General features: G+C 45.1%; 1 protein-coding gene across 1 annotated transcript in view; it reads left to right on the top strand.

The window, feature by feature from the left end:
* Window positions 1-19,300, top strand: part of DENND2A (DENN/MADD domain containing 2A) — a 98,726-nt gene that overhangs the window by 42,918 nt on the left and 36,508 nt on the right. Inside the window, exons 4-6 of the mRNA XM_010854951.1 lie at window positions 5,330-5,457; window positions 6,971-7,092; window positions 13,935-14,143. Of these exons, the coding sequence (XP_010853253.1) occupies window positions 5,330-5,457; window positions 6,971-7,092; window positions 13,935-14,143 (459 nt within the window). The remainder of the gene's footprint in view (window positions 1-5,329; window positions 5,458-6,970; window positions 7,093-13,934; window positions 14,144-19,300) is intronic.

Below are 19,300 nucleotides of genomic sequence, written 5' to 3'. Positions count from 1 at the left end.
GTTTGATCCCTGGGTCAGGAAGATCCCTTGGAGAAGGAAATGGCAACCCACTCCAGTACTCTTGCCTAGAAAATTCCATGGATGGAGGAACCTGGTGGGCATCGCAAAGAGTCAGACATGACTGAGCGACTTCACTTTCTTTCTTCTCTTTTTTATGAAACACGCAACTGAATGTGGAACAAACATGGAAGTGAGTAAATGAGAAAGAAGCCAGTCTAGATATGGTTATCATTAGCCTTTCAAAATTTCCTTTTAAAGTTAATACGTAAATAAAGGTATTAAAACCTTTTGCTGGGTTAAAAAATATTTTCATAGAAAAGACTCAGCTAAGTGATAGGATGATTAGTTTAATCAATGAGCCTCAGAACAACAGGGCTGCAGCACCAAGGGGTATTTCCGCAGAGGACAGAGACAGTGCTGAGGAGGAACCAGCCACCTAATAAAGCTGTGATGTTGCTGAAAATATGTTACCAACACAGGACGATGAGAAAGCGAACTGTGTGGTTGGAATTTTCTTTTCCCACTGCCTCTGGAAGCGGGGCATGTAAAGATTTCGGGTTTCTTCTTCATCATGTATGGACAGTAGTTTCATGTTGCTTTAAAGTCTGTCTTTCGGGCTTCCTGTATAAGAATTAGCCACCTGAAAAGCAACATTTTAATACAGAAATGGAACTTCTTTTTAAGAAATCCTGTGATGAATTCTTTTGCGTAGTAGAGTTTTGCACTGTGATTAATTGTCCTCTAATCAGCTTTTTTTTTTTTTAATGGAAGTTTGTAACATTTTAAAAGTGGGCTTTTCTAATACTATTTAGACTGGTGTTACCTTTTATGTGTTGGTAATCAAATGCAAAATACAGCTGATACCTTGTATTATCATCTTATTCTTGAAAATATGGAAAGATAATAAATAACATTCAATTTATAGCTTGAAATCCCAGAGTGTCTGACAGCAGCTACTTGGATTACAGGCTAATCCCATCCTAACAAACCCCAGCCGATGATCCAGATTCTTGTGTCACATATGCTTGAAGTAAGGGAGCCATCCACTGGGACTTGGAGAGCCTTTAGCATACAGACATCTTTATTGTTAGGGCATTTATTATTAAACCATTTAAACTACTCAGATATTATTTCATAAATGCGTACATGCTCAGTCACTCATTCATGTCCAATTCTTTGCAACTCCATGGACTGTAGCCCACCATGCTCTTCTGTCCATGGGGTTCTTCTCCAGGCAAGAATACTGGAGTGGGTTGCCATGCCCTCCCCCAGGGAATCTTCCTGACCCAGGAATCAAACCAGCATCCCTTGTGTCTCCTGCATTGGCAGGCAGATTTTTGACCACTATGTCACCTGGGGAGCCACCTATTTCATAAATATAATAATTTTATTATTTTAAGATTTTGCCTATACAAATATTGCTTCATTGATACCTCAAATGAGATGTGAGGTGTTTAACAGCAGACAATGATAGAGCTCTCTACAAGGCAAAGCAAGGCCCAGCTGCAGCCCCCTTCTGCAATCAAAGAAAAGACCTAGCTTAGCCAGGGTCATGCTGGAATCCCAGGCAGTCAAGGTTCTACCTGTGGGCAGTGGCCACCACCCTGTCCCTCTGCTGCTGGGAGTAGAGCTTCCTGCCACTATGGCAGAAACTGCTTAGCTCCCAGTGAAGTGCCCCCAACCTGTGTCCCCATGAGGGTTCGTAGCATCTCTTCATCATATAGTTTAGTTGCATTATGGAAAATAGAGGGAGATAGAGGGCTTACCTGGGCAGTGCTCAGTAATGCATAATATCATTTTGTATAGGAATTAATTTGGAAATTCCCTGGTGATCCAGTGGTTAGCTCTCCCTGCCCAGGGCCCAGGTTTAGTCCCTGGTTGGGGAACTGTGATCCCTCAAGTCGTGAGGCCAATAAATAAACAAATAAAATTTTTAAATTAGTTCCGATTCCACACCAAAACCTTTGGAAGCTTCACCTGTTTTAATGTGGGGCCTGTGACTGCAGCTCTCCTCCTGCCTTGCCTTACTCCAGCCAGTTTTCCCGGGTTCTCCTGCTGTAACTGGGTACAGTTCACCTTCGGTCTCTGGACCTGTTTTTTCATGCATAACATGCGTGTAATATCCGCCACAAGGTTGTTGTAAAGTTTGAATGTGCTGATCCAAGGTAAGCCCTCGGTCAGCTCTCAGTAAGCAGTGAATGAATGATTCTGAACAGTGTGCCTTTTCTCTACCATGTAGTGTACGTGCTGAGGACTCTAGCAGATGTAAAATTTGGTTGGCCCAGCAGGAGAAACCCAGGAGTTCTGGCCCTTCTCGGCCAGTTACTTGACCGTGCTCTGGGCCACACCTCCAGCCCCAGTGCACCTGCTGGCTATTGCCAGCCTGGGCTAACGGCACCCGGACTGGGAAGTGTTCAGGGTGGGTTCACAGCACAGCCCATTCCCATCTTAGAGAAACAGTTCAGACCTGCTTCCCCTCCCCCAGCCCCTTCTCCTAGAGCTCTGAAGCTCAGTCCTTCCTCTCCTCGTTGGACACCTCAAGGGGAAAAAGAAGGGGCTCGTGGGTCAGTATCCCCTCCTTTGGGGCATGACCTTCTGCTCCTGAGCCCCAGAACCCCAGGTGACAGTTTGAGCCTCCCAGCCTGACTTAAGGTCATAGAGAGCCAGCCTGGAACCCTGTCTTTGTGCTCCGAAGTGCCAAGTTCAAGTATTAAGGAATGAGGGTGGGGTGGAGATAAGGGGCGATGAATTCAGATGTGCAGATATTAAAAGTATAGGGCCTAGGCAACTCCCTGGTTATCTAGTGGTTAGGAGTACACTTTCACTGCTGGGGCCTGGGTTCAATCCCTGGTCAGGGAGCTCAGATCCTGCAAGCTGCACAGCCAACCAATCTGTCAGTAGTATAGATCCTAAAGAGGAGAAGCCTTGGGAAACTCCTACACCCAGAAAGACGAAGAGGAAGAGAGCTGCCAGTGCAGGCCAGGAAGAGTGGTCTGACGGCGTGTGGAGTTAGGGCCGCCTTGCATCCGCCTCCTCAGACCCTCCAGAGGTGTGCCCCTTCCTTTGCTGAACAATGTGAACAACACTTTTGTAAAATATAGTAAAAAAGGATTATAAGAGGTATGAAATGAAAAAAACTTATCAGTATACAAACCTCAGTTTGTTTGTTTGTTTGTTTGTTTTGTAAGTTTTTTTTTTTTTTTTTGGTAAGTCCATTCTGTCAGATTGCTTGAAAAGTTTGTAAACACTTACTGTCAATTTCTGTACTTACCTTAGCAAGGACTGGTAAGAGCTGGCACCCCAGCCCTGACCATGGGTCGCACTCTGAGTGCTGCTGCCTTTCACTGTACAGACCAAGTGGTGTCATGCAATGAAAGGAGCAACGTGGTTAGGTTTTACCAGAGACTCACTGGTGACCTTTAGGAGGAATTTCAGAAAAAGGATGTACACGGACAGGTTGAGAGAGTAAAGGAAAGAAAAACCAGTGAACTACGGTAAACTAAGAGAATAACCTCTGCTTCTCCTCTCCCCCCAGTTAAAAGTGTTGGCAAGGAAGGAAGGTGAGAAATAGCAGAACTGCAAGGGCCGTTGCTTCAAAGGAAGGCTTTTTAAGATCGAGGAACCCCACACAGGTTTGGGCTTCCCGGGTGGCAGAGCGGTAAAGAATCTAGACTCGGGTTCAGTCCCTGGGTCAGGAAGATCCCCTGGAGAAGGAAATGGCAACCCACTCCAGTGTTCTTGCCTGAAAAGTTCCAATGACAGAAGAGCCTGGCAGGCTTCAGTCCACGGGATCACAGAGTCAGACACAACTGAGTGACTGAGCGTCGAATGCGTGTTTAAGGAAAGAGAAAGAAGCTAGTGGAAAAGGAAACATTTTAAATGCAAGAAATCCCCAAAGCTTGGCAAGTAGGCAGATAGCCTCTGCCTGCTTCTGCCCTTCTGTTGCACGGCACTCTCCAGCCTGTTTCTGCGGTCCAGCAAGCTGACTGTCTGTCTGCCGTTCCCTGAAAAGCACCGAGGTCTCTTTAACCTTAGTCAGGACTTTCTTATATGTCCATCCCTCTTTTGGGGACACTCTTTCCCTGACTAAGTTCTTTTTAGTCTTCAAATCTCAGCTTCAGTGAGTGACTTTCTCACTGAGACCTCCCCTAATGCATCCCCCAACCTGAACTGAACCTCCATATCCTCCCAACCTGTGCTTTTCTGTCATTGAACTTATTTGCGTGTGAGCTGGTTGAACATGTGTGTTCCTCCTTAGAATGTAAGCTCTTTGAGGCAAGGACTCTGACTGTTTTAGTCCTTCATTATCAAACCCTGAGCACAGTGCCTCCCTCAGTAAGTACAGCACTGGCTACATAAATAATTAGTAACACCACAGCAATAATAAAAATAGCTGGTGTGCTCAGTCACTCAATTGGGTTCAACTCTGCAACCCCAAGGGGTTTCCTGTACAGTATGTTCTTATTAGTTACCTTGTTTGTATATAGTAATGTGGATATGTCAATCCCAATCTCCCAATTTATCCCCCCTCCCATGATAACTAACATTTGTTGCATACTTATTAGGTGCCAAGGATTTTATAAACATTCTCTTTTCTACTTTTTGGACAGTCCTATCTACTGTCCTAATTACTATCTACAAATCAGGACACTTAAGTTTCAGCTCAGGTAGTTTATCCAAGAAGGAAAAACTTGTGAATGAAGGATTCAGGATCTGTGTCTAAATTTATTAAATCCTAGAACAGCCCATGTGGATGTAGGATGAGGGGAGGGTGGTAATAAGCCAGGCCCCAGACAGAGAGCCAGCCATGTTTGTACAGATCTCAGAGTTCGGTGGGGTGCCTCAGCTGACCTTTGGGTGTCTGATTGTAACCACTTAGGTGAAAGAAAGGGGGAGGGACCCAGGCCTCTCCTCTGCTCTGAACTGGCCATCACTGTTCCTTTCTGGTTATTAATGTGTGTTCTGTAGAACATTTGAAAAATCCAGAAAAGCAGAAATGAAGAGAGGCCATCCCTCAGTCCTGAGTTAGCTATATGTTTCACTTCCTTTCTTTTTTATCTCCGCCTTACATATGTTTACTTACGAAGTTGGGTTTGTTTTTAAATGTATACTCTACAATCTTTAGTTGGCATAATAGCATAAACATTCTCACAAGTAAAAGCCATGTCTCATATTTGAAGATTTTCACACTATCTTACAAGAAACAGAGTTGATTTTGGCATTAGAAATTTTTATAAGAAAAAAAAAACTTTTATGGCATATATTCTCTGAACCAACCTAATATGATTTAAGTTCTTGGGTTTTTTCCTTCCCACCTTGTACAACCCAGGAAGTCCTATGAGTTTGAAGACTTACTGCAGTCTTCCTCTGAGAACAGCAGGGTGGACTGGTACGCACAGACTAAGCTGGGGCTCACACGCACTTTATCGGAGGAGAACGTCTATGAAGACATTCTAGGTAAGAGGCCGAAATGTCTGCGTGAGTCTGTCTGTGAGAAGCAGGGGGAGGGAGGTGGGGCTGGCTGCTTGAAACACACACACGCTGGAAGACAAACATGCACTCAAATGATAGAGCCAGGACGGGTGGACAGGTGACCCAGGGTGAAATACGTGAGAGAAAATGAGAGGAAGCGCTGGCGATGAATGGCCAGGGAGGCAGCGTGGACACAGTGGGAAACACACGGGACCTGGAGCCTTAATGTCTATGGCTGAATCCTGACTCTGCTACTTGTTAGCTGTGTGACATTAAGCTGGTGACTTAGCGTCTCTGAACTTCGTTTCTCTCATCTCTGAACTAAGGAGGATGATAGATACTTAACAGGGTTGTTAGAGGACTGGAGAAGATGGTAGGTAAAATATCTGGCTTGTGACAGACTCTTGGTGAATTGTAGTGATTACTGAACGCAGGAAAACTGAAGACTACCATACTCATTCCAAAACTGTAGGAGTGTGGCAGTAAGGCCATCAAACTTCAGACTGAAATGTATTTGAAAAGTAACTTTGACCTCGCTCCCAAGAATTCTCTGATTCCAAAACGGGACTCAGATTCACAGAGCTTGTGTGCATTTAGATTTGGTGAGTTAAAATCTTCAGGGAGGATCACAGTTTCAGTGAGATGTCTGCATATGTTGGTGTGGGAGGAGGGCGGGGAAGAAACAAGCTGGTGAGAGGGGAAAACCCATCTGTGTACCTATGCAAGGGGCAGATCGGGCAGATACACACATTCCTGCATGCACACAGTCATCAGCACTGGAATAAACTCCTAGGTGGGAGGAAACGTGAGACTTGAAGAAGCCGGGATACTAAGCCGAGCTATTTGAATTACTGAGTCCAAGCTGCCAGAGACAGGTTCCTGCCAATGCAGTAGATCCAAAATGGGTACGAGATCTGGAGATCTCTTATTGTATGCCTGGCAGGGTAGCTTTCAGTTACAAGGAACAGAAAACCCAGCTGAAACAACAAAGGGAGTTAGTTGGCTCTCTCAGGTTAGCTCCCTTCTCAGCAGGTGTCCCACGATCTCCATGATGGCTGCCATCAGTTCCCCAGGGTCCCTGCCTACAGCGCAAAAGGAAAGCCTGTCTCCTGCAAGTCCCAGCAAACACCCCGAGGTTCACTCTCACTAGACCGGGTTAGGTCCCTGTTCACCTTCAGAGTCCAGGAATGCCATGCAACAGTGGGCTTAGGCCTGGAATATGAGCCCTTCCAGGATGGTCACTGAGGCCAGGATTCAGAATATTCAGATTGGCTTAAGCTCTGAGACCAGGAGTGGAGTTAAGTTCACACATCTGAGAATGGGGAGACAGAGACTTACCCCAGTGAAAACCGAGATCCATTACCAAGAGGAAGGCTAAATGCATAGCAAGACAACACACATCCCCACAAGGAGACACCAAGGTGTTGGCTAGAGATCTGATAAGGAGAGCTTCCTTGGTGTTTCCAGTTTCTGATCTGTTCATTGCCTTTGACCACAGATCCGCCCATGAAGGAAAACCCTTATGAGGACGTTGAGTTACATGGTCGCTGCCTCGGGAAGAAGTGTGTCTTGAACTTTCCAGGTTCTCCCACCTCTTCCATCCCTGACACACCTGCCAAGGTATGAGCCCCCAGAGAAACGGTGCAGGGAGGGGGTCCCCAGCACCGTGGCCTTGAGCAGGCTGGGGTTCTGGGTTACGTGGGAATACCAGGCATCCTCACTGCAGGCTCCTGGATTTGTTCGTCAGTGGCCTGCCTCCACTTCCTGCCTCTAGTTCTCCTGGAACCCTCTGCTCAGCAAGGCTTCCTAAAGAAGCATTGTAGTGTCTGGCTCAGAATTCTCCCCAGCTGTAAATAGGATAGTACATCCACGTTACACAGCTGTGAAGAAGAATGTCCTGACATAAAACAAACTCATATATGTTTGTGGATGCACAAGAATGTCTCTGTAATGGTCCCTAAGAATGAGTTAGCGGGCACCTCTGCAGAGTTGTCTGGGTATCTAGAGGTCAGGAAAGAATACTGACATTTTCTCAGAATATCTTTTTGAACCTTTTGCAGTTTTGTGGTATGTGCATACAGAGAATATTACTGTATTCTCATACATGATAACTGCAACACATTGCCTAGGAACTGAATTCATATTCTTTTTCTTTAACACATGTAGTTTTATTCATAATGATCCAAGCTGGAAACAACCCCAATGTCCTTCAGTGGATGAATGGTTATATACAGTGCAGTACATTTATATGATAGAATATTATTCAGCGTTAAAAAGGAATAAGATGTATACCAACCTGGATAAATCTCCAGAGAATTATGGCAAGTGAACAAAGCCACTGTCATAGGTTTACATACTACATGATTTCATTTGTATACTTTTGAAATGACAAAATTAAAGAAACAAAGAACACATTAGTATGAATTCATATTCTTTAACATAACATTGCACATTCTTCATAATGGATCCCTGGGCACCCATTTCCCACAGTTCCTCCATATAAAATCTTCTCTACAGCCAAAGCCTACTAACTGCCTCTGATGTCGTAGCTCCAGGAGAAGCAAATGTTTTCTCTGAAGAGCCAGGGAATGACTATATGGTCTCTGTTTTGATTGCTCAGCACTGCCATTGTGGTGTGGAGCAGCAACAGACTATATGTAAACCAGTCAGTGAGGCTGTGTTTCAATAAAACTTTATTTACAGACACTGAAATTTGATTTTATATAATTTTCACATGACACATAAATATATATATATATATATATTTAGTCATTTAAAAGTGAAACTGTTCTTGGCTCGTGGCCTGTACAGAAACAGGCGGTGGCCCAAATGTGGTCCACAGGCTGTGCTCTGCCCGGCCCTGCGCTAGGTCATTTCCACCTCTGCCCTTGGCTCTTGCCTGGACCTCTCCCTTCCAGTCCTGTAAGGCCCAGCTCAATCATGCCTCCTTCAGAAAACCTCCAGGCCATCTTAGTCCCTGGGACTTGTTCCCCTCTGCTCTCCTGTAACACTCAGTGGGCTAAGCATTCATTTTATACTAATTTGTATATTCCATCTTATGAAATCTCTTACTTCGATGGTTTGAAGTCTGACTTAAGTCATGCTGCTGTTTAGTCGCTAAGTCGTGTCCAGCTCTTTGCCATCCCATAGATGACAGCGTGCCAGGCTTCCCGGTCCCTCACTATCTCCTGGGGTTTGCTCAAATTCATGCCCATTGAGTCAGTGATGCTATCTAACCATCTATTGAGTCATGTAATATCTCTTAAAAATATCTCCTCAACTAGACTGTAGACTCCTCAAGGTCAGAGAGTATGTATTTGGTTTCTTTGTGTTTCTCATAAGTAGTTGTTATACAGTGGTTTAGTTGTTGAAGAAATTAAATGGAGACCGAATCCAGGCTACAATTGTCAGTTTAAATCCCATCAAAAGAATCTGTTTCCAGCCTAAGAAAAGAAGCCAACTTCCTCTCTAGGCTCCACTCAAGGTCAGCATTGGCTGGCGGGCGAGGGGTATACACATAAGGCCTGATAGTCACAAAGGGAATCTTCCTCAAGACAGTGGAAGGTCGAACCTTTCACAAAGGCTGGATCTTACTGGCCCAAATCAATTGCTACAGTACTTGCCAAAACCAATTAACTGCTGTCTTCTCCTCCTATGGAAAAGAGCATGGTCAGGAATAATCCATGACAGCCAATAATTGACAAATAGTTTCTACTTGCCTTTGAAATGTGTTGTTTGTGTTTTCACTGGAATTTGGATGTGCTCAGCATTTAGGGAATCCTTCATTTCCCTCAGTGAATGAGTCTGGCTTAGAAGAAGGCTGTCCATAGACTTTTTGATGATGGCCATTCTGACTGATGAGAGGCGATGCCTCATTGTAGTTTTGGTTTCCGTTTCTCTAATAATTAGTGATGTTGAACATCTTTTCATGTGCCTCTTGGCTATCTGTCTGTCTTCTTTGGAGAAAAGTCTATAAACAATAAGTGCTGGAGAGGGTGTGAAGAAAAGTGAACCCTCTTACACTGTTGATAGGAATGTAAATTGATACAACCACTATGGAAAACAGTATGAAGTTTCTGTAGAAAGCTAAAAATAGAGCTACCATATGATTCAGCAATCCCACTCCTGGGAATATATCCAGAGAAAACCATAATTTGAAAAGATACATGCCCCAGTGGTCATTGTAGCACTGTTTACAATAGCTAGGTCATGAAGTCCATCAACAGAGGAATATAAAAGGAAGGTGTGGTACATGTATACAATGGAATGTTACTCAGTCATAAAAAGGACAAAATAATACCATTTGCAGTAAACATAGATGGACCTAGAGATTGTCGTGCTGAGTGAAGTAAATCAGAGAAAGACAAATGTCATATAATATTGCTTATAACTGAAATCTAAAAAAAAGGGTACAAATGAACTTATTTATAAAACAGAGACAGAGTCATAGATGTAAATGAACCTATGGTTACCAGGGGGGAAAGGTGGGGGAGAGACTGGGAGGTTGAGTGTGACATACACACACTACTGTGTATAAAGCGGTTCACTGATAAGGACCTATGTATAGCACAGGGGACTCTGCTTAATAGTCTGCAGTGACCTAGATGGGGAAAGAATCTAAAAAAGAGTGGATATACGTATATGTATAACTGAATCACTTTGCTGTACAGCAGAAACTAACACAACAGTGTAAATCCACTGTACTCCGATAAAAATCTTTTAAAAAGGAAAAAGAAGGCTGTCACACCCAGTCTGACCCATTCGTATCTTACTCAGTTCTGCCCCACTTCATGCAGGGAGTGAACTCCATGGCCTCTTCAGAACAATGGAAAACATCTACCCAAAGCAAATCTGCCTGCAGAACTGGGTGATCCTCCCTAGTGTCAGAAAATAAAGGCTTAGTAGCCCTTTTCTCTTTTTTTCCCCAAATGTTTATTTATTTTGGTTGTGCTGCATCTTAGTTGCAGCTCTCAGCATGTTTGTTGCAGCAATGCGGGCTTGTTAGTTGCAGCATGCATGCAGGATCAAATTCCCCAATCAGGGATCGAACCCAGGCCCCCTGCATTGGGAGAGTAAAGTTTTATCCACTGGACCACCAGGGAAGTCCCTTAGCAGCTCTTTTCTTCCCCTTCCTGCCAAACTAGAGAAAACCTTGGTCTTCTAAATCAGTGCAACAGAGGACTTCCCTGGTGGTACAGTAAATTGGAATCTGCCTGGCAGTGCAGGGGACACAAATTCAATCCCTGGTCTGGAAAGAATCTATGTACCAGGGATAAACTAAGCCTGTGCACCACAGCTACTGCGCCTGCACTCTAGACCCAGAGAGTTGTAACTACTGAGCCACAACTAGAGAAAGCCTGCATGCAGCAACCAAGACCCAGTGCAACCAAAAATAAAATAATTAAATTTTAATAATTTTCAATAATTAAATTTTTTTAAAGCAGTGAAACACAGTAAGTAATCCTGTCAATGAGAACTTGAAGTCCAGAGGTGCTATCCTGCCAAAAGATAACCCAGTTGCCCAATGCATATCTGATTGCCACTCATATTTGCAGGCTGTTGGGGCCTTTGCAAGTCATCAGGAAGACCGTGCGTCATGCGCAGTCCTCTGCTTTCCCACATCTGGGTGTCTGGTTTGTGTCCCCGTCCTCGGGCACAGCTGCAGACCTCTCCACCACCTCCATTAGCACACCAGTATTCATGGAGCGTCTGCCACATCTGGGCTGCATCTGGGACTTAGAACTTACTGAAGCAATCTTTCCATGACAACCTCCTCTACCAGCCACAGAAAGGTCCTAAGACATCTTGGAGGGGGCGGTTATTTAACTAGAGTGTGCCTCTTTCTAGTAGAGAGGTAAGGGGTGACTGGACAGGTTTTCCTCAGATACGAGAGACATGCAGCTGGGGGCCGATGCTGACGCTTACAAACACACCAGGCAAGCTCCTGAGAAGGGGCTGTTTTCTTTTCTTGTTATTCCCACACGTAGAACAGCACAGCGAATATGGTAGAAACTATTTTTTGTAATAAAGGAAACCTAACGTTCTTTCTTATGTATTGACGCTTAAGGGGGGAAAAATCACTAGTTGACCTGGGTAGCTCACCCACACCACCTTCCCCCAACAAACCGTCTGTCACCTCGTGTGGCTCGTAGGGGCAGTGTCTGGTCAAGTGCGCAGGTCTTGGAGCCTGACTGCCTCTGTTCAAACTCACGTAGACTGCTTGCTAGTTGTGTGACTGTGGGCAAACGATCTGATCGCTGTGTATCCGTATGTCACTGGTAAAAATCGGGAATGATAATACACTCCTCTGAGACGGTGAAGGATGGGGAAGCCTGGCGTGCTGCACTCCATGGGGTCACAAAGAGTCGGACATGTCTGAGCGACTGAACAGCTGAGGGGTCTTGTGAAGGTTAATCAAATTAATTCTTGTATACCACTTAGACTAGTGCCTGCAGCATAACCATTATTTATGTATGTTTGCTTAATCTATAGAATTAGGCTTTCAATATGTGTCCTTTTAAAAAATTACCTCGTTTTCTAAAAGCAGAACATTCTCATTGTAAAATTCTTTTTAAATACCAACAAGTGTAATTTAAAAAATCATCTGTAATTGGGAATTTGTATTTTTTATTTATACTCACCTGTATTTTTTCCTAAAACAGATGGTTATTATGTATATATGTGTGTGTGTGTGTGTGTGTTTTAAAAGCCTTTTAACAATTGCATGTAATCCCAACACCCAGAGAAAACCACCGTTGACACTGGTTTACTTCCTTCCAGACCATGTCATACTGTGTGTGTGCGCGTGTGTGTGTACATAAAAAAAGATTTGGGATGATATCGTATATACATTTGTTTTCGTATATACTTTTTTGCTGCTCTATTACATTTATCATGAATATTTCCCCATGCCATTAATTTCTTTTAAAAAATGATTTGTATTGCCTGCAAGATATGCCATTGTTTTTTTTTTTTTTTTTACTAGATATTCATTAGTGTATTTTCAGAGTCCACACAATGCCCGTATTTAACATTTCAACGGAGAAAGTCTATATAGATATATTCTGTAGATACACAGTACACAACTCTGAACATATTTTGGACAATTATGTGTGAAGTCCTCATCACAACCATTTTCGCTGAACAACTCTACTATGAGTGGCGGATTTTCTGAAACTGAAATTGCTATTTGCACGATGTGGTGCATTGAAGCAATTCAAGGCTTTCATTCCACTGCCACGGTGGTTCGTTAGTGTAATGTCCCCAGTTGTCAGAACACGCATGCCTGCCTATGTATTCCTGTGGGTGTATAGTCTGAGTGTTCATGTGAATGTGTGTACCTGTGGGCACAGGTGAACAACTGTATGTGTGTGTGAATGGCATCCCAGTGCTTCCTGGGGGAGTCCTCTGTAAGCGAGCAGAGGAATGAGGTTGAGATAGGTAAAGATGAGGTGGGATATTTTATATCAAGGACCCTTTGGGTTTCCTGCTGTCGGTCTCCTGGGGCAGTAAGACAGGGACATGCGAGGACTGGAAGGGGTTAAGCCACCAGCTGCATTCACAGACAGGAAGGGTGAATGAACCCTGGCTGAGTCCGGTCAGCTCCATCTTCGAGGCTCAAGGCATGTAGCTTCCTTGCCACCCCCTCTTCTCTAAGGGGGATCAGGGGGGAAGGGATAAATTAGGAGACTGAAATTGATACATATACATTAATATATAAAATAGATAACTAATTAATAAGGATTCACTTTGCTGTACAGCAGAAACTTAATGGTATTAAATCAACTGTACTCCAATAAAGATTTCAAGAAAAAAAGAAAACTACTTCTTCAATGGCGTTTTCATTTTTTTTTTCTGATGAGCAAAGCTAAGAATCTTTCATATGTATCTGAAAATTATTATATTTCCTTTTCTGTAAACCTTCAGTCCTTATCTTTTGCCTGTTTTTCTTTTGAATTGTTAGTCTTCTCATTAACTTGTAGCATGTATTAGAAACAAATAAGTTCTATAAATTGCAGATTTTTTATTGTTTTTGTTGGCCTTTTGACCTTAGAACGGCTCATTTTTAAAAATCAGATATTGAGGCTCAGAGAAGTGAAATTCCTTGTATTAGAAGGAATTTCCCTTGCCAGTGACAGGGATAAAGCTAAACTTAAGTCTTGTAACTCCCAGTACATGGTGTCAGAAAGCCTCATTTGTAAAGGTACTGCATAGAGCCAGGTGAGTTTCCACTTGTCTGAAAAGAGAGTGGATTAGACTTGCATCCTTTATCATCCTCCTTTTCCATAATTGGATGATAAGTGTTTAGGCCCTTAACAGCATAGACGGCCTCAGCGTGCCCCTGGGGACTTAGACGAGCTTCTCCTCTTGACCTTCTTGGTCTCCGTCACTGGCAGCACCGCTTATCTCTCACGGGCTCTCTTTGTATTTATTTACTCTTCTTTCTTCCTCTCCCCTCACAGCAGTCCTTGTCCAAACCTGCCTTCTTTCGGCAAAATTCAGAAAGGAGGAACTTCAAACTGCTGGACACAAGGAAGTTGAGTCGGGATGGAACTGGGTCCCCTTCCAAAATCAGCCCTCCCTCCACCCCCAGCAGCCCTGATGACACTTTCTTTAACCTCGGGGACCTGCAGAATGGTAGGAAGAAGAGAAAGATACCCAAGGTAAGGCTTGCAATAAGCTTTGTGTTCAGGAGTACACCCCACATACACACTACAGAGGAGTCTGGGCAGAGATCAAATCACTGGGCCCTCCTACCTGCTTCACCACAGGCCAGGTAGACATGGGGAAGCCAGCAGCTGAGCTAGCTGGGCCTTGGTCACAATAATTGGGGTCCTGTAGGGCTTACCAGGTGGCGCTAATGGTAAAGAGCCTGCCTACAATGCGAGAGACACAGCAGGAGATATGGGTTCAATCCCTGGGTGAGGAAGATTCCCTGGAGACGGAAATGGCTACCGGCTCTAATATTCTTGCCTGGAAAATTCCATGGACAGAGGAGCTCGTCGGGCTACAATCCATGGGATCTCAAAGAGGCGGACATGACTGAGCGTGCACACACACAGCCTTCGTCTTAGCCCTCCCTTTCCCTGCTTAACGACTCTTATGATCCCAAACTGTGTTTCCAATGCCCAGCCTCAAAAAGGGCACATCTCCCTCCTTCATGGCCTCAAAAGCAGAGCCCCCTCTGCTGTGCTCTGACTCAGACTCCATCACCTCCCACTGCAGAGGGGCACCGCATGGAGCCTGTGCTGAGGGAGCTCTTGTCAGAAATGCATCTTTTCTGGGACTTCCCCGATGGTCCAGTGGCTAAGGCTCTGTGCCCCCCCTGGACGTGGTGCAGGTTCAATCCCTGGTTGGGGAACTAAGATCCCACGTGCCCTGTGGCGTGGCCCAAAAAAAGAATTAAACAATGGACAGCTTACATGAACAAGGTTTTCCTCTTTAAAACATATATATATTAAAATATACATATATATCTTTTCTGGCTCTTTTCAGCCTTGAAGGCAAAACAGGCCCAGTGGCTTGTGTGTGCATGAACTGTGGCTGCTCTTTCTTACTTTGGTGTTATATTTCCTTTTGCTCAGTGCAGCCCCTGCAATGCCTGTCATTCTATACTGGCCACTTCGGTACCAACTTACTACAGGAGCTTTTTTTTTAATATATTTAAAAAATTTTTGTGTTTTGGCTGTGGTGGGTCTTTGTTGCTGCTTTTGTGAGCTTTCTCTAGTGGTGAATGGGGCCACTCTTCACTGCGGTACGCTGGCTTCTCATTGCAGTGCCCTCCCCCATCATGGAGCATGGACTCCAGGCACATGGGCTGCTGTAGTTGCAGCTCTTATGCTCAGTAGTTATGGTGCATGGGCTTAGTTGCTCCAAAGCATGTGGGATCTTCCCAGACCAGGGGGATCGAACCAGTGTCCCCTGCATTGCAAGGTAGAGTCCCAACCACTGGACCACCAGCGAAGCCCCCAGTACAGGAACTTTTAGAGAAGGAATTCTTCATTTCGGAGTCCACAGATGGACTTCAGGGGATCATGAAATGCATTAAATCATGTAAAGCTGCATGGATGAGTTTGAGGGGATAAAAGGAAGGGAGGTGGGTTGTCTATAGGTTTCATCCGATTTTTCAAAGTGACCCACTGACCTAAAAGTCAAAGGACATTTTCACCAGCTGGTCCCTCCTGACTCAGTTTGGTTCATCCATATTTTGAGCCATAATACTACCTCCATCCCTTTCATTCTTTTTCAAGTGAAATTAAGTTACCTTGATAATCAAGAGTGCATTCTGAAGGGTAAGGGCAATCAGAGTCGGGTGACCTAACACCTGCAGCCTGGCGGCTGGGAGAGGGCAGCCAGAGGGCCCGGGGCAGGACTCGGGGATCGCTCCCCTCCCGTCTCCTGGCCCTGCCTTGCCCCTCCCAGGGTGCAGTGCACATTGCGCGCTGATCATCGTACGTTTGCTGGATGAGTTCCCACTAGCACGCGGATCCCAGCCTCCTTCACCCCTGGAGGAGTCGCTCTCTGTCTCCTTTTGACTGTCTTTGAGTCACTGCCCTGTGCTGTCATTGTGGCTGCTCATGGGGACCCCAGAGTGTGGGGTCTTGAATCACCCTTACTGCTCCTCTTCTTGTTCTAGCAAGGCTCACACATCTCTGTAATGTCAAAGACCTGCTATTGTGGAATAATTGCACAAATTATTGTGCAATTACACAATAACTAGTGTAACATCTATACAACCTCACCATTTTAGCGAATTAAACAGGAACAATCAAATGAATTAGCTTTAGGTTAAAAGAGCTTTGATACAACTCTAAGTTTGACTGTGTGATCTCTTAATAAGTACTTAACCTCTGTCTTCCACCACCTTCATATTATTTTATTATTTAGAAAAGATTTTTTGATTAAGGAGAGGAAAATATGTGTGCATATATTATATGAAAGTAGAGAGGTAGAAAGAAAAGCAGAATTATTTCTGCCACTTTCCATGTGTTTAATTTACAAGCAGCAGTTTGTTTCCTCTTAGTTTATTGCCTGAAATTAAAGTGAGTTGCCACCCACTTAAATAGTGCCCAGGCACTTATTCAAATAGGTTTTGACAGATATAATCAAATCTGGAAAAAAAATCAGCTTTGACAGATACAACCAAATCCAGAAAAAAATCACCTGTTTTACCTGTTACTTTCACAACAACGACAAAATCCTATTAAAACTTTAATCATAAAGGTGAAGTACACAATTCTTCAAAGGAATGCTTATTTTTTTTTATTTTCTGGCTGCACCACAAAGCATGGGGGATCTTAGATCCCCAACAAGGGATCGAACCCACACCCTTTGCATTGAAAACATAGAATCCTAACCACTGGACCACCAGGGAAGTCCCAAGGAATGTCTAAAAAGAAAACAAATGTCCGCTGTTGCTGCTGCTGCTAAGTTGCTTCAGTCGTGTCCAACTCTGTGCAACCCCAGAGACGGCAGCCCACCAGGCTCCCCCGTCCCTGCAATTCTCCAGGCAAGAGCACTGGAGTGGTTTGCCATTTACTTCTCCAATGCATGAAAGTGAAAGGTGAAAAAAAAAAGAAAGTGAAAGGTGAAAGTGAAGTCTCTCAGTCGTGTCCGACTCCTAGTGACCCCATGGACTGCAGCCTACCAGGCTCCTCTGTCCATGGGATTCTCCAGGCAAGAGAACTGGAGAAACAAATGACCAATTATAGTTTATTCTAAGTTTCATGAATCCTCAGCTCTATCACTTGCTACTTAAACTTAACCTAAACTTACCCCCGGAGAAGGAGATGGCACCCCACTCTAGTACTCTTGCCTGGAAAATCCCATGGATGGAGGAGCCTGGTAGGCTGCAGCCCATGGGGTTGTGAAAAGTCGGACATGACTGAGCGACTTCACTTTCACTTTTCACTTTCATGCATTGGAGAAGGAAATGGCAACCCACTCCAGTGTTCTTGCCTGGAGAATCCCAGGGACAGGGGAGCCTGGTGGGCTGCCTCTATGGGGTCGCACAGAGTCGGACACGACTGAAGCGACTTGGCAGCAGCAGACTTACCCCCACTCTTGAGTATGAAGCTTCTTTCTAGATGCTCTGAATCCTTTTCTTGAAGTCAAAGGTTCCTTTTCAGGCACATTCATGACTTCCAGATTTTGGACCCTTAAAGCATTTGCTGTCCAAAACCCTGGCTGTTGTGTTTTGATCTAGCAAGAAGGACTACACAGTCTACTCACAACTGATGAGACAGTGGGTTGGTTGGCATTCCTTCAGCTGCCTCTGCTGAACAGTGTAACTTAGAGTCCCTTCTGGAAGTGTGGATGCTCCCCTTGGTTTCTCCCACCTTGGCTGTAAGAGGAATGAAGGTCCCGGTGGAGGAGGGGAGAGAGAAAGAGACACTCCTCCCCCGTATTCTCCTAGCAACCCTGTACCTTCATTAACGCAGCAGCTGAAACCGAGCAGTTATTTACTCAGCGGTGTGATGTCCTCAGGATTCATGAATCACGGCGCTATCCTTTCTAATGAGAAGCCAGCTCCCCCTCAGCACACACAGCAGGTTTGTGTGGAGCCCTGTTTCTTTGGCAGCCACCATAGCAGAATTAAGTACCACATGACTCTCTGAAACACACCATCTTCCAAATGAGCTTATAGTTAAAAATCTTTTTTTCAACTTAAAAATGGCTTCTAAAGAGGCCAGTACTTCTAGTACAGAACACTTTATATTTTTTCAGAACACTCAAAAAAAAAATTATGTCCTGTTAAAGTTCAATTATGTGACAGCTGGAGAAATGGGGTTAGTGTCGTATCCTACCAGTCAGAACATGCTTGAAAAGCAGAGAAGCCCACTTCAGGGGGGTGTGCTCTCAAGGAGATGGCGGGCTACTGAGAGCATAGAAAGAGCCACCACATGGCAGGGCTTTGGGGGTGAAGGCAGAGGCCTTGTTCAGGTGGGATTCCTGGTTAGGGAGAGAAGCCGACACGGAGAGTGGGCACGGCCGGGGCTGGGCTCTCCATCAGGAGCCAGAGGGTGCAGGTCTCCGGAGATGCAGCAGGGCCATGTCAGGAGCGCTCTGCAGAAGCTGGGGGCATGGACCCCAGACCCATCATGAGGAGACCTTGAGAATAAACCCCCCACGCCCTGCCAGGCCCATGCTTGTAGAGAGGAGCCAGCGAGCTCCTTTAGGGAATAGATCAGAAGAGCAGAGGCTAGAGATGGGTATTGGCAACTGTGCCCACCTGGGACACATCACCCAGATTACCATAGCACATCCCTCCTGTTCTTCCCAACGTACAAAATAATTTCAAGCTTTCCAAGGTAGCTTACAGCCAGCTCGCCTTTAATATCAGTAGTTGGCTTGCCTCGATTATGCATGGGTAGACCTCCCTTTCTGCCAACCAGGTGGAACCCAGGAAGCTTCTGCTCTTGGAAGTTACAGGGGATGCTGTAAAGCCGGATGGGAAGTGACCCGGGGGCCTCCATCACCCAACGGCTCTGCCACAGTCAGCCTGGAGGTTGTGCCGCTTAGAAAGGCATCTGCTGAGCGGCTCAGCTCCTGAGCACCAGGGTGGTCCTGAGAGGCCTCGGCCAGCCTGCAGGAAGGGCAGCGTGCTAGGGGCCGGCCTGACTCCCTGCTGACCCGAGCTTGGACTCAAGAGGCACGACAACCCTGCTGCCTTCCTGCCTGCTGCTCAGACACACTTTGGCATGGTTCCCATGAAAGGGGCCCTGCCTGGGGACAGCTTTTTTCCTGTCTCTTCCTTTTATTGTTTTGTTTTGAGGGCAAAGGCTCCTTCCCAAACCACACTGAGATGGCACTGTCAGAAAGGGAGCAG

This window comes from Bison bison, unplaced genomic scaffold (genome assembly GCF_000754665.1).
Source record: "Bison bison bison isolate TAMUID 2011002044 unplaced genomic scaffold, Bison_UMD1.0 scf7180017864352, whole genome shotgun sequence".
Classification (NCBI taxonomy): domain Eukaryota; kingdom Metazoa; phylum Chordata; class Mammalia; order Artiodactyla; family Bovidae; genus Bison; species Bison bison.
The sequence above is the reverse complement of the archived record's forward strand: the minus strand, read 5'-3'. Positions and strand labels throughout refer to the sequence as shown.